Source organism: Protopterus annectens, chromosome 4.part1 (genome assembly GCF_019279795.1).
Source record: "Protopterus annectens isolate FY-2018-M chromosome 4.part1, PAN1.0, whole genome shotgun sequence".
NCBI lineage: Eukaryota > Metazoa > Chordata > Ceratodontiformes > Protopteridae > Protopterus > Protopterus annectens.
In genome coordinates this window covers 997,204,157-997,219,664 of record NC_056734.1, presented here as the reverse complement: position 1 = coordinate 997,219,664, position 15,508 = coordinate 997,204,157, and the positions used below count along the sequence as shown (strand labels likewise).

The 15,508-nt window shown below is 42.5% G+C and overlaps 1 protein-coding gene across 3 annotated transcripts in view; it reads left to right on the top strand.

The window, feature by feature from the left end:
* IQCG (IQ motif containing G) overlaps positions 1-15,508 on the top strand; it is a 1,934,505-nt gene that overhangs the window by 1,227,966 nt on the left and 691,031 nt on the right. For all 3 annotated transcript variants that reach the window (XM_044070701.1, XM_044070702.1, XM_044070700.1), the window contains one exon: positions 12,576-12,737. In XM_044070701.1, the coding sequence (XP_043926636.1) occupies positions 12,576-12,737 (162 nt within the window). The remainder of the gene's footprint in view (positions 1-12,575; positions 12,738-15,508) is intronic.

Below are 15,508 nucleotides of genomic sequence, written 5' to 3'. Positions count from 1 at the left end.
ACATACTGCATATCAATAAGATTGATACTTTTTTGTATGACATGCTAATGCAAGGTGAATTAAGTCCTAATGAATATAAATTTTTACATATTACACAACCCTTTATCCCCACTATCTTCAGTTTACTAAAAATCCACAAAGATCTTCAGAATCCACCTCTTAGACATATTGTGGATGCTGGCATTTCTAAAACAATAGCAAAATTTGTTGACCATGATTTCAATGTATTTTACAAGAAATTCCTTATTTATGCAAAGATTCTTGGGGTTTCTTGTCAAAAATGTAATAAAATAATACCCAAGGATAAAATGTAATGTTATGTTGCCTGTCTCGCCTTCATTCTTTGCTGGTTGGGTTCGGAACTGAGAATTGGTTCCAACTCAGCCTATACTAAAGCTTCAGAGCTTGTAAACTAGATCGGGTGCTTCCTACTAGGCTCCAGGCTAAGTGGAATAATTATTATTCTTTTATGATGTTTTTGCTATAAATATTTATTGTATTTGTTGGATTATGTGTTTTTAGTGTAGTAGACAAGCCTTTCTAGATCCGTTGCGATAGTTTGTACTGTTTGTTGCTGGCCTTTGTCTTTCACTAGGCCGTATATGTTCCCCCAATCCCGATCCCAAAATCAGTTGAGTTGGAGAGTTTTTGGGTCTTTGTTTTTCAAAGCTATCTTGTTTATCCCTTTTGTCTATATCATTAGGTAGTCCGTTTGAGTTAGAGGGCTCTCTTTCAGCCTGTTTAACTTAGAGGGCTTCCCTACCTTCCCTTTCCATTTTTTTCCAGTGAGGGGTTGTCATTTAAGTTAGAGATTTCTCCTCTGGCTAAGAGGAGATTGTCGTTTAAGTTAGAGACTTCTCCTTTGGCTTCCCTTTGGCTTTCTTGTAGTTGTTGATATATAAAAAAAAGTTGTTCTTCTGATTGTTTTAGTAATTTGACTTGTATTGTTGCTAGTCATGTCTAACAATGCTAATGAAGCAAAGCCTTTGGGCTTCAAAAAATGTGATCAATTAGCCAGAAAATGTCCTTGACAGATGGACACATGGGTTATGTGTAGTGTTTAGATGCTGTCCATCTGCAAGAGTCATGCTGTTTTTGCCATGCATTCAGCTCCAGAGTATTATTGGAGAGGAAAAACAAGTTAGTTGTTAGGGGATTATTGAAAGTTCCTTTTTCCGAGGCACTACAAGGGAAACATAGTTCCTCTAAATCCTCTCACCAGTCTCAATCCCCTAGATCAGGCAAGTCTTCTAAGAGATGTTCTTCCACGACTCCAGAATCAGAACCATTGAAGAAGCAGGCAAAGAATTCAACCACGGTCCTGAAGACTTCCAGGCCGAAAAAGCTACCTCTTTGGCTCCACTGTTTTTTTTAGCCGACAGAATATCACATTCGGAGCCAGTCCCAGTTCTGGAACTGGTCTCCTCAGTGTTGCTTTCACCTATCCTGCAATCAATCAGATCCTCAACCTCATCCTCTCGGTCCTCCAGGAGTCTCTTGGATGACGATGTGGAGCAGGTGGTCAAGAGGCTGTTACAGGCGCTGGCACTGGCCAAGATTCTGTCAAGCTCAGCCCAGAAGAATTCAGGTCTGACAACCATCACTTCCTCTTCGTTGATTCCTCCTCTGATGACCCATGTTGTGGCTTTGGAGCCAGAGTGCCTGAATTTGATTGTAGTAGAACCATCAGGGCTGAGACCTGCTCCAGGATCTTCGGTCCCAGCTTCCACTCTGACCTCCTCGGTGCCATCATCTACTGAGGGGTCTGGAGCTCGATGCTCCCCCATCGGGTCTGAGGAGGAGAGTCAGGTTGGACAGTTGTCTGATCCGAATCTACCTCTCGGGGCTTTGGCACAGGTGAGCTCAGTGCCTACATCAGCCTTGGAGCCAACACCTTTTCTCTGGGACAGCCTCCTGGCTGTTCAGAGCTGGAAGCTCCCTCAGAGTGGGGTTGTGGTGCTTTCGAGGTCATGAGAAGAGTGCTGTCACACCAGATGGCTCCACTCTTGGATCCAAGCACTGTTCCCCCAAAACTGCCAGAGACTGCCTCTTTACCATCCACCCCCCCCAGGCATGGAAACCCAAAGTCCCAGGGCACCCCATTGGGTAAAACCATCTCTTCTGAAACCTTTCCTGAGTACCCTTTTGGAGAGGTCCCTCAGAAGAGGACATGTAAGAGGAAACCTCTAGCCTCCCCCGAGGAGTCTATCACTTCAGGCACGGACTTAGATAGTTCAGAAAGGTCCCCACGGTCACCTTCTGAGGATGTCTCCTTTGTGGACATCGTAGAAATCCTTAAACAGAGAGGTGGCTGGAAGTCCATTGACCCTTCCGATGATGAGTCTGTGTACCTGGAGGCTTTTGGGTCTCGCCCCCTCCACCTCTTGGGTGACTCTGCCTTTCGATCATCTCCTAAACATAGTCAGTCAAAAGGTGTGGGGCTCCCCAGAATTTGTGGAACCTGTTCCAAGGAGGTCAAATAAATTTATTACAGCACCCTCTGATAAGGAATTCCTCACAAAAGATGTCCCGGTAGATGCTATGGTGGTGGCGGCAGCCACCAAAAAGGAATTGTCTGAGACTTCCTCATCTGTCCATCCACTGAATAAAGAATCTCGAACAATGGACAAGTGTGGAAAGTATATGTTTTCATCAGCAGCCTTTACCCTTGGGTCGCTGAACTATTTGTCCCATTTTACTAGGTTTCATAGGGATCTCCTGAAGGAGTTAGGTGATACCTTCCAAGGTTCTACAGCTGCGGGGGTTTCAGACAAGATGACCTCTCAGCTTTCTATTTTAAATTCAGTGGTAAACTCCTCCATGTGGCTTATCTCTTATGTGGCTGATGGAGCAAGTAGGGCAGTGGGTACAGGAATCTCCCTAAGGAGGCATTCCTGGATGCGCTTATGCAAGTTTGCAGAGCCCTTCAAGTCTTCCTTTATCAATGCCCCATTCGATGGCTCATCCTTGTTCGGGCCAAAAGTGAAAGAGACTCTAACCAGGTGCGAGCAAGAGGGAAAGACTCTTTCTGCTGTGGGAGTTCCCCTCCCTACCAGGCCTTACCCCAAAGGCCAGAATGGGGGGATGTGGTTCCGTAAGTCCCAGAGAACTTTTCCAGATGCACGTGGTGATTCTTCCCCCAGGGGCAGAGGGGAAAACAACAATGGAAGACATTAACCTCACATCAGAAGGGGTCCACAAATCAGGGTGACAGGGATACATTTCTTGGTAGGCCCTTCAACCCCTCCTGAAAGGACGCATATCTGTCCACCTCTGGAGGCAGTCAGGGGTCGCTTGTCACTGTACCCAAACACCTGGCTAAATGTAACAAATGACAAATGGGTACAAACGATCATATCCAGAGGCTACTGTATACCCTTTTCCTCTTCCCATTTAGAAAAGAGGTCAGTCCCGGATGTTCCACCCAGTCAGAGTGACCAGGCAACCCCAGAAGTTCAAAGGTTGCTAGAAAAAAAGAGTCATCCAAAATGTCCCTACAGACCAAATTGGATCCGGAACTTACTCAAGGTTCTTTTTAGTTCCAAAAAAGACAGGGGACTGGAGGCCCATTTTGGATCTCAGCAGACTAAACAAGTCCGTAAAAAAATCAAAGTTCCAGATGGTGACATTGCAGTCAATACTCCCCTTTCTGGGGAAAGAGAATTGGATGTGCTCACTAGATCTCCAGGATGCATACTACCATATAAAGATGGATAGGCGATCCAGGAGTCACTTACGCTTTTGGCTGGGAGCCAGTTATTACCAGTTCTGAGCTCTGCCCTTTGGTCTCACTATAGCCCCCAGAGTGTTCACCAAATGCATGGCAGTAGTCACGGCTCACTTGAGGCGTCTAGGATTCTGGGTGTTTCTGTACTTGGAAGACTGACTCTAACCACCACCACCACCAAGCATCTACTAACCAGAGCAAGAGACACCACCATCCGTCTTTGCTCTCAACTAGGCATTACGATAAACTTTGAAAAGTCTGTCTTGCTGCCATCACAACATATTGTATTCATAAGAGCAGACTTAAACACAAGAGAAATGGGAAGCAAACTTCCTCCTGACAGGATACAACCCCTACGCCAACAAGTAAAAAACCTCTTGATAAAGAAAAAAGTACAAGTGAACATTATTCTAAAGATCTTAGGTACATGGTGGCAGCAATAACCTTGGTATCTCTCACACACTTACACATGAGAGTTCTCCAGTGATTACTTTTCACCCAATGGTCCATGCAGGAGTTACACATGTCCCACAAAGTTATCATAACGACATCCAGCAAGAAGGACCTACACTGGTGATTTCATTCTACTTAGGTGGTTTTGGGCAGACCATTCATTCCCCCACAACCAATAGCTACAGTGACCACAGACGCTTCACAGATAGGGTGGGGGGGGTTATCTGGGGAAGACTGTCCAAGAAGTCTGGCAGGAATACAAGAACCATTTGCATATCAATGTCCTAGAGATGAGAGTGGTGCTTTTGGCATTGCAGGCATTCCAAAACTCCCTTCCACTAGGAATGATTGCAATCCAGGCAGACAATATGTCAGACGTGTGGTATATAAACCAGCAAGGAGGAACCAGATCTTGCCCCCTATGTCGAGGGGCTCAAAGAGTATGGCAGTGGGCAGTCTCTTCCCAACACTTTCTAATAGCAATGCATATCCCGGGGAAATCCAGCTTGATAGCAGACAAACTCAGCAGACCTATTCTAATGCCTCATGAGTATTCCCTGAAACATGAAATTGTGAAACGGATTTTTCACAAGTGGGGCCAGCCTTGCTGTGACCTTTTTGCCACATCCATGAATGCCAAATGCAACAGCTACTTTGCCCTGATTCCCCCCTTTGGGGGAGTCACCAAGGGATGTACTTGTACACGATTGGCCCCTGGATATTCTTTATGCTTTCCCTCCATTTCCTTTGATTCCCAAAGTCCTTCAGAAAGCCAACATGTTGAGAAGCAGGTTAATACTCATCGCCCCATACGGGCCTCATCAAATTTGGTTCCCCCTTCTTATGGCCCCACCTACAAGAGGAGGTGTGGATTCTGGACCCAGTTCCAGACCTCCTGACTCATCCGTCTGGGATGCTCCATACCTCGGTCCAAACACTCAAACTGACAGCTTGGCTGCTCCACTTCCACTCCTAGCCAGGCTTCCAAATATATCTCCCACTGTGAAACATATTCTGATCTCATCCCATAAGATAACTAGAAAGCCTTATGCTAGCAAATGGAAAAGGTTTTCCTGTTGGGCTCTCAGCAATCACATTGATCCTTCCACGGCCTCTGTAACATCTATTTTAGACTTCTTAGAAAAACTTTTCAATGAAGGTGCAGTAGCGGCTACCATATGAGTTAAATTGGCTGCTATATCAAACTACCATATTGAAGAAATTGGATTCAAAATTATGTCCCATAGACTGTGCAAGGCCTTTTTGAGTGGTACCTTTTTTGCTAAGGCCCCCAGTAAAATAACCACCAGCTGCTTGGGACCTCAATTTGGTATTGTCCACTCTAATCCTTCCACCATATGAACCAGCTTTGTCTTGTCATCTGAAGTTCCTAACATGGAAAACAGTCTTTTTGGTGGCCATTACATCAGCTAGGCAGGTATCAGAACTCCAAGCATTGTCTGTATGTCCCCCCTACTTGGTTTTCCATAAAGACAGAGTTTCCCTTAGAACTAATCCATCATTCCTCCCTAAAGTTTGTTCTGAGACTAACTTGAATCAATCTATTGACCTGCCTGTTTTCTTCCCAAACTATGGCAACAAGGTAAAATATAAATTACACCAATTAGATGTACACAGAACAAAAGTATTCAGGAAATCTGATCAACTGTTTGTATGCTTTTCAGATAAATAGAAGGGCGCCCCAATATCAAAAGTCACTTTGTCAAAATGGCTTACTGATGCTATTACCTATTCATATACTTCTCAAAATAGACAGCTGCCTGGAAAAATAAAAGGTTATTCAACGAGAGCTATTGCAACCTCGTCTGCTTTTCAGGCTAGGCTACCCATGGATTCAAGCTGCAGCGACATGGGTAAAACCTCATACCTTTATCACTCATTACAAAGTAGATTTGGCCTCCCGGAACAGGGCTTCCTTTGGATCCACTGTTCTGAAGAGTTTGTTCCCTTGTGCCACCTAAGAAAGAAGGGGCTACCAGCAAAGAATGAAGGTGAGATAGGACAACATAATATTAAGAAGTTATGTACTCACCATAATGTTCCATGTTTGTTGTCTATCTTGCCTTCATTCTTGTGTCCCATCCTCCTTCCCCCAATCTTCACTCCTGGGGGATCAAGAGGTCTTTATTGGCATTGGAACTCAAGTTCTCTGATTCCCTTCTCTTGTCTGAGGTGGCACATGTTTATGTATCTACTCATATATACGTATATAACTGTTACTCTGTTTAGTAATTGCAAACCTTCCACCATATGAACCAGCCTTGTCTTGTCATCTGAAGTTCCTAACATGGAAAACAGTCTTTTTGGTGGCCATTACGTCAGCTAGGCGGGTATCAGAACTCCAGGCATTGTCTATATGTCCCCCCTACTTGGTTTTCCATAAAGACAGTTTCCCTTAGAACTAATCCATCATTCCTCTCTAAAGTTTGTTCTGAGACTAACTTGAATCAGTCTATTGACCTGCCTGTTTTCTTCCCAAACTATGGCAACAAGGTAGAATATAAATACACCAATTTGATGTACACAGGCAATTATGTTTCTACCTACACAGAACAAAAGTATTCAGGAAATCTGATCAACTGTTCGTGTGCTTTTCAGATAAAAAGAAAGGCACCCCAATATCAAAAGTCACTCTGTCAAAATGGCTTACTGATGCTATTACCTATTCATATACTTCTCAAAATAGACAATTGCCTGGAAAAATAAAAGGTTATTCAACAAGAGCCATTGCAACCTGGTCTACTTTTCAGACTAGGCTACCCATGGATTCAATTTGTGCTGCAGCAAAATTGGTAAAACCTCATACCTTTATCATTCATTACAAAGTAGATTTGGCTTCCTTTGGATCCACTGTTCTGAAGAGTTTGTTCCCTTGAGCCACCTAAGAAAGAAGGTGCTACCAGCAAAGAATGAAGGTGAAATAGGACAACATAACATTAAGAAGTTATGTACTTACCATAACATTCCATGTTTGTTGTCCATCTTGCCTTCATTCTTGTGTCCCATCCTCCTTCCCCCAACCTTCACTCCTGGAGGATCAAGAGGTTTTTATTGGCTTTGGAACTCATGTTCTCTGATTCCCTTCTCTAGTCTGAGGTTGCACATGTTTATGTATCTACTCATATATATGTATATAACTGTTACTCTGTTTAGTAATTGCAAACAAGATCTGGGTAATCTCCCTAAGCATGATGGGATAGGGTATAGCCTCGAGCCAGTGGAAGCTCTTGAGCTTTAGTATAGGCCGAGTCAGAACCGATTCTCAGTTCCAAACCCAACCAGCAAAGAATGAAGGCAAGATAGACAACAAACATGGAACGTTATGGTGAGTACATAACTTCTTATTTTTTTAACTATTGAGGCTAAGGATTTGTTTGCACATCCTGTTATTGGGGAGAAATTGACCCCCAAGCTACAGGTAGTTTATAAGAAAAGGTTTTCTTTTAAAACACTTTTTGAAAGTTTATCAGATGGCCGTGGTAGTCATTCTTCCATGATGTCCACCTGTGGTAGTTATAAATATTGTAAATACATACATATTGGTTATCTGATTCATGTTCAAAAGTGGATTACTAAACCTGGAGGGAAATTCAATTGAAGCACTAAAGGAGTGGTATATTTAGCCACTTGTCAGCTTTATCCTGCCTTCTATAGGGAAAACAGAAAGAAAATAAAGGAATGGGTGTATGAACATATTTATGACAAAAAAAGAAGCTGCAATGCCCCATATAAACATACAGAGAAAAAACATAGTCACACCTTTTGATTTTTTATTTTTTTTTGTAATTGAACAGGCATTACAACATCTCAGAGGTAGCCCATGGACCTTATTGTTAGGGAAGAGAGCACTTTGGTAGCAGCTCTTCCTGAATGCACCTGTGCCACCAGAGCTAAATTAATTGGTTTCTATTACATGTCTTTTGAAACTTAGATCACACTATAATAGTGTTTTGATTTTGGGTAGTGGATTAATTTAGCTGATAATCATATTTATTTATTTGGTAGCATTCATGGAATTCAGTATTTAATTTTAACTCATAAACTTTGATATGATTGGTTTGTTCATAACTGGTTGGTTGATTGTCTAGTTAATTTATTTGAGTATTTAAGAGAGGCTTTTATGATGTAATTTTATTCTGAAAATGTCCTGTGATAACTTGGGAAGAAAGCATTTAATAAACTGTCTTATCCTGGAAAGATGCCTTGCGCTACCATTTATCATTTTGTGTTTTTAGTGACTGGTCTTACCCATTCCATGGTCAATAATTATATATTACCCTTAATGAGATTAACTGGGACCATACCATAGATAATCTGAGGAGACCCATGCTTGGGATAAATCATTTAGGAGTTGCTTGTGTCCTTTAGTAGTACAGAGGGCAGTCCTGGGGTAAGTTTTCAGTTTCCCTTCCACAGATCCAAGTTATGCTTGAATAGGGACAGGTATGACCTTTGTTTAATGTCAATGGGGAGTCTGTTCCAAAGCAATGGTACCCTCTGTGAGCTATACGTTTCTGTCCAAACCATTCTGTTGATGTTGCAGAAGAGGTTTAGATCCCTACACCAAGTATTTCTGATGCCATTTGACTTGTTGATGTGCAGTAAAGCCATCAGTACTAGGCTGGAGGATGCCTTGTATGCCGGACACAGGTAATCTCTTAGCAGTCTGTAGGATACAGAGTATAGTGGCAGGGATTTGAGAGACTGCTGGAGTTTGGAGGAATGTTCTTTCACAGTCTTTGATAAGCAAAAGTTGAATGTTGGAGGGGGAAGTTATTTAGGGACAAGTTGCACGGTCAGCTTGACTAGATGAACCTGTGGTATTTCCCCCAATTAAATGACTATATTCCAAATTCAGAGATTATGTGTTCCTTCAGCCTTGGGTTGATTTAATGCTATAACCAGTTTATTTTTACCAGCTACCTAAACCCTTACAGTCTGAGGTAGGGGGCTTCAATGGCCCTAACTTCTTCTTTTGAGCTGTGCCCATATTCATTAAGGATATCCACACCTCCAGGCTAGTTGCTCAACATAATGCAGGCTTGTTGCTCAACATAATGCATCCAAGATTATCCAAGTGCAGCTAACTCTGGGCAAGACCGCAATCCAAATTGTAGCTTGCTACAGATCCCCCACCATGCCCCAGGATTCCCACTCCTCATTTCTTAATACACTGGAAAATATTAGGGTACAACCTAACACCCTAATAATGGGCAATTTCAACTACCCTACCATTAACTGGGAAAACTACTCATGTACCAACTCTTGTGCTCAACGTTTTCTGGAATTCATAAATTCTAATGCCACGGATCAACTTATCCACACCCCCACCAGGGGCAGCAATATTCTAGACCTGGTTATTACCAACATGGGCAACCAGTGCTCCACACCAGAGGTCAATTCCTCGTTGGTCAGATCCAACCATAAGCTAATCACCCTAGACATCCACATCCCTCCCCCACCCCCCATTAGGGAAACCACAGTAAAAATTTCTCCAAAGCCAACTTCACGCTTCTTAAGACAGAAGTGGCAAACTTCACGACACCCATGCTGATGGACAATAGAGGTATGACTGCTGAATCCTACACAAATGCACTTTATAAGCACTTACATGAGTGCATGGATTGTGCAATCCCTAACAGAACCAAGATGCTATCCTCCAAAAAGGAAGCCAATCTGGTGGCCCCCTGCTATAAACAAACTCTACAACAGAAGAAAGAAACTGTTGCAAAAAAGAGTAAAATCCCATGATTGGAGAAACTCCCTGGTCAGCTTCAGTAAGAAGCTGAGATCCCTCATAAAATCCTCCAAAGCTAGTTATGAAAACAAAATTGCCACTGACTCTAAAGACAACCACAAAGCATTCTATAGCTATGTCAAGAATCTCAATGGCAACACTCAGATCTGCTCTGAGTTACAGCACAATGGCACTAAATATACAGAACCAACAGATATTGCCAACATCCTGGCAGATAGGTTCAGTGCTAACTTTATCCCTCTGTCATCCCCTAAAGGGCCCATCTCTATACCAGAAGAATGCAAAGTTCCTGTAGTCACGGCTGCACAGGTAAAAAACACACTCTCCAAAGCCAAGAACACAGCATCCATGGGACCTGACGACATCCCAGGCTGTGTTCTACATGAACTACAGAATGAACTGGCACCCACCTAAGTACCATGTTCAATCATAGCCCCACCTCAGGCTATGTGCCCACTGAATGGCGCACAGCGACAGTTATCCCACTCCACAAAGGGGGAGCTACCACAGACCCCAGAAACTACCGCCCCATTAGCCTAACGAGCCTGGTCTGCAAGGCTATGGAGCGTATCATCATGGAACTTATAAACAATGACATTGGTAATCTCCAGTCTCTGGACCCCACCCAGTTCGGGTTTGTAAAAGGCAGATCATGTCTCCTAAACCTGATAGACTTCTTTGAAGCAGTCACCAAAGCCGTAGATGAGGGTAAGGTGGTTCACATAGCCTATATAGATCTCGCCAAGGCTTTTGACACCATCCCCCACTCTGGAATTATAGAAAACTCACTAAACTAGGTATAAATCCCTATGCCACAAGATGGGTTGCCAACTGGCTCACTGACAGAACCCACACTGTGAAAGTAGCAGACTCCAAATCCAGCTTCAGACCAGTGACAAGTGGAGTACCACAGGGTTCAGTCCTGGGTCCTCTCCTGTTTGGTATGTACTACTCTGAAGTACAGGCCAACACTGAAGGTCTTTGGTAAACAAAGTTCACAGATGACTGCAAACTGGGAGCCATAATCAAAACTCCAAAAGATGTGGACATCCTACAAAAGGGCCTTGCTGAGACAGATGCCTGGTGTCAAAGCCATGGCCTCAAGCTCAAAGCCAAAAAGTGCATTGTCATTCCTTTTGGTAAAAACTTAGTACACATGAACTACCACATAGGCAGTAGTCTACTTAACACCGAAAGTGTGATAAGAGACCTTGGGACACAGGTGGACACTAGTCTCTCCTTTGATAATCACATCGCCACAGTAGTCAGGAAACCCTTCTGTGTGGCACACCTCATCACAAAAGATTTCTCATCCAGGAAAAAAGAGGTCATTGTTTCCCTCTACTCGTCACTCATTAGACCCATTATAGAGTACAATGCCCCTTTTGGTATGTACCTCACAAGACATCTACAACAACTGGAAAGGCCACAGAAATACCTCACAAAGAGGATTACCAGCCTCAAAGAGATGCCCTATGCAGACCGTCTCAAAAAACTGCAGCTTTACTCCATTGCATATTGTCTACTCAGAGGCGATCTCTGCCTAACACACAAAGCTATGTCAAACCCAGAGCTTTTAGACATGCCCCACTTAAATAAATCCCAATCCCTACGAGCTACATGCTCTAGGGACCTAAACCTCATCACCACAATAAACAGAACATGCTGGAGGGATAGATTCCTGTCCCAGAGACTTCCCATACTCTGGAACAAACTACCTATCTATATCAAACAAAGCTCCTCATTAGCACTCTTCAAGAAAAATCTTGATGATTGGATGGGAGATAGGAAATTCACCCCGGGGATCCCTTCTCTGGCTCTGCTCGACAGAGGCACAGGAAAATAATTTTCTTGGGTGGCGAAAGCCAGGGTACCTTTGGCTAGGCTTATATAGGCCCTAGGGCCAATAGCCTAGTACCTACCTATGAACCTATGAACCTAGTAGGATCATAAACATTACTTTGCACATTGACAGGGGAGAGGACATGGTAACTGAGCATTTAACTCTGATTGGGTGATGAACTGTATATATCAAAATGACATTGCACACAGTACTCTGGGCTATTTTGAGCAGCACATTGAGGATATTGTAGATTATACAAATGCTTGAGAAGACAAAGAATGAGTAGGGGAATGGGAAATTATGATCCTTTGGAGTCAAGTGTATACTTGGGACAGAGGGGTCAGAAGTTCATAGGTTCATAGGTAAGTACTAAGCTAGCTGTCCTTGCAGGTAATTTTAAGCCTAGCCAATTTCCCTTAAAATCTGAGAATTAAACATTGTATCTTTTGTCTGTGAGGTAAACACCTTAGCCATTATGCCAACCCCAAACCCCTGTACAGTTGCATAGCTGTGCCATGTTATGCTGTTCTTGGTGTAGTGGTCTGTAATTCTGTTTCGTAGTAGAATTTATAAGTATTATGGGGGGGGTTAGCATTAAATAGTGAAGTTTAGTTACAATTTCATCAAGTGTTCAGGGCCTCATAGTGCTGTCTCTTCTAAGATGTCTCTCTCTCTCTTCTAAGATGTTGCTGTTATTACACAATTTTATGAGTTTGCTTACAGAAGCCCTTGTTCCATAATCCTAATTTTTCATCTTTTTTTTGTATGTCCAGAATAGGAATGAGTTAATTGCCCATTTAAAGGATCAGCTGCAGGAACTAAAAGCCAAAACCAACATGGAAGGGAAGTATGTAAGGAAGAACACTGAGCATCAGGTCTTTCAGACACAGAAGAAATGTCACCAGGCAGAGAAGGAGTTAGAGGAAGAAGTTCTGGTAAGTTATAATTATCTTTTCACTGCATTTACTGTAATGCTAACTGTTATGTATTATTTTGCCAAGCATCTCTGGCTTACCCTGTTTCATCTCCTTCCCTAACATATGTTACTTTATGAATCCTTTGACCTGTCTCTTATGTTAGGGCCTGTTTATTGCTTCTGGCTATACGCTAGTTTCCATCTTATGTTCTAACCAGAAACATTCTACCTCTTAAACTCTACAGTTTAATGCAATGCTCTGCTGTGCCACCTACTTATCTGTCCCCACCCTATATACCACATTTTGCCCTCATCTTATCTGATCTTTATGCCTTTATCTTGGTAGCTTAACTCCTATAACTGACCTACCTTTCTGCTAGCTCTGCCATTGCCTTATTACTCGCTTCTTTCTGAAACATAGCCCTGACCACTGTAATGTGCTATGTCTTCTGCTCTGGTTCTGACCTTATCCCACATTTGCCTTCTTTAAGAGATCAGCTATTTTTCTAGAATCTCCAGATTAATTCTGAGTCTTGAAATAAAACAAAACATGGGGCAGAATATTCCTGGGAAAAGAGGATGTTAAAGTGAGTCTTAGACCATGTTAGACCAGTTCAATCGGCTGGTGTTGGACTGTACCAGAAAGGACAGAGTTCTAGAGAGGTATGGATGTCCAAGGGAAGGCACCCTTAGCCATCAGTGATCATGCATCTGTGTGTTTTTCAGTGGGGGAAGGGTAAGATCACTGTGACAGTGATGTAGAATTTTAGTGTAGTTAGTTACAATGAACAGGAGAGAGGGCCAAAGAGGAAATGTAGACCTGGAACAAAGCGGATAAGGAAACAAGTCATGGGAATGCTGCAGGGATGCAGAACTTAGGGCTAGAGACCAGTGTTTGAGGAACAGGCAAAAAGTTAAAAAAAGCGGAGGGCAATGACATTACATAGGAAGGTAAGGATAGCAAGTAAGAGAGCACGATGGTTCAGTGTTTAAGATCTCTGCATCTCAGCTCCAGGGAGCCAGGCCTCTTTCCTGACTTCAAATCACTATCTGTGTGGAGCTTTCATATTTTTCCCATATCTGAGTGCTTTTCCTCTGGGTGCTACAGATGTTCTTCATAAATTTTCTTTGCGGACCTTATTGCTTTTCTGACTCCCAGAAAAAAAACTTTTCTGTATGGATGCTCCCAAGTCTGCTGCTAAACCCCGAGCCCTGTGTGATCTGGAAGAAGCCTTTTCAGCTGCTTTACTATCTCCAGATTAACAGTCTTCAGCTCCTTATAAGCCAAAGAGGTTTTATAGGGTCACTGATACTCATAAGTGCCTTCATAAAATCCCACTACTGGCCAGGCTGTCATCTCTTTGGATCCTGACAAAGGTAATGGAATATTTCCCTCCTCTAATCCAATTCTCAATTTTAAGGACAGCAAAACTGTTTGAGAATTATGGCAAAATGGTGTATACCTCTGCCATTTTTGCTTTTAGAACTATGAATTACCAACCCCACATGCCTGAGTTTCTTCTATCTACTTTGAATAATATGTGACAAATTTTGGCAGATCTTAGTTACTTTATGGCATAGAGGGATAAAGCTCTAACTATAAAGCAGGATACCAGAGTTCAAATAGCAGTTTTGGCACCAGTAGGAACTGACAGGAGAGAATAGGAGTGAGCAGCTGTTGCCTGCTTGCCCATCCTTGAGGGAGAGGTGGCTGTGACTTGTCACATAGGTGACCGATAGTGAGAGCACTCGATACCTACCCCATGGAGACAATGCTGTCATGTGCTTTCACACTGTGAGCTGAAAGGAACCCCCTGTGAGCAGCTATCATGGAGTTCAGAAAACCCATCTCAGGTAAGGGAGTTGCTTCACCGAGGGAAATGGTAGGCCACTCTGCAGGATCAGCAAGGATGTCCCACTTCCTGACATCCGACTCTTGCTTAAGTGATAAGAGTTTCTTAGTGCTGTCTATCATCAGTTAATTCACTGTGACATAAAAATATATTCTGGAATGATGCTTTATTGTTCAGAATAGTATCAACAGCTAATGAGATTGCATAAAGGCAAATGTTAATATGGTAGACCACAAACTAACTTAAGTACATGAAACAAAGCACTGACCAGCATACATGAGACCTTCTGGAATATTATTTTCAGTTATAACTCACACACTGTAAACTGACAGTAAACTAATATATTCATCATCTCGTGCCACATTAGTTACATTTCAAAATGTCCTCATGCTCTGCATCTGTAATTTTTCTATACACAGAGAATGTTGCATTCATTACAGAACTTGCAGTAAAAGTGAGGATAGAAAACAGTGGCTTACCATTCCATGTTTCAAACTGTTTCTCCTAGGCAAGCAATGTTCGACAATATTTATTTGTCTATAACAAAACAGAGTTGTGTCTCTTTATCCAAGCTTCCAATATACAGCTGCAATACCAATGTCTCACAAAAACACAAATATGTTTTATGGCCAATGTTACCTAGGAATAAATGTCCAAAATACAGAAATCCAGTTTGGCAGTTGTAATGTTGAAAATAATTATACTAGAGAGAATCCCTCAACAGTACTCTCTTTTAGGTCATTTATTAACTTATGAATGAGACTCACGAAAGTAGCTAGTAAAGATCTGAGCCAGAATAACATCAGATAACCATCTGATCGTTTTATCTTTGGATTAGCACTGAGAAATAACTCAGCAGGATAGACGTGAGGTGCAAGAAAAATGAACGCTAAGTTAGAAACACATGTATTGGCTTCACTCTAGGTATTTCTATGCA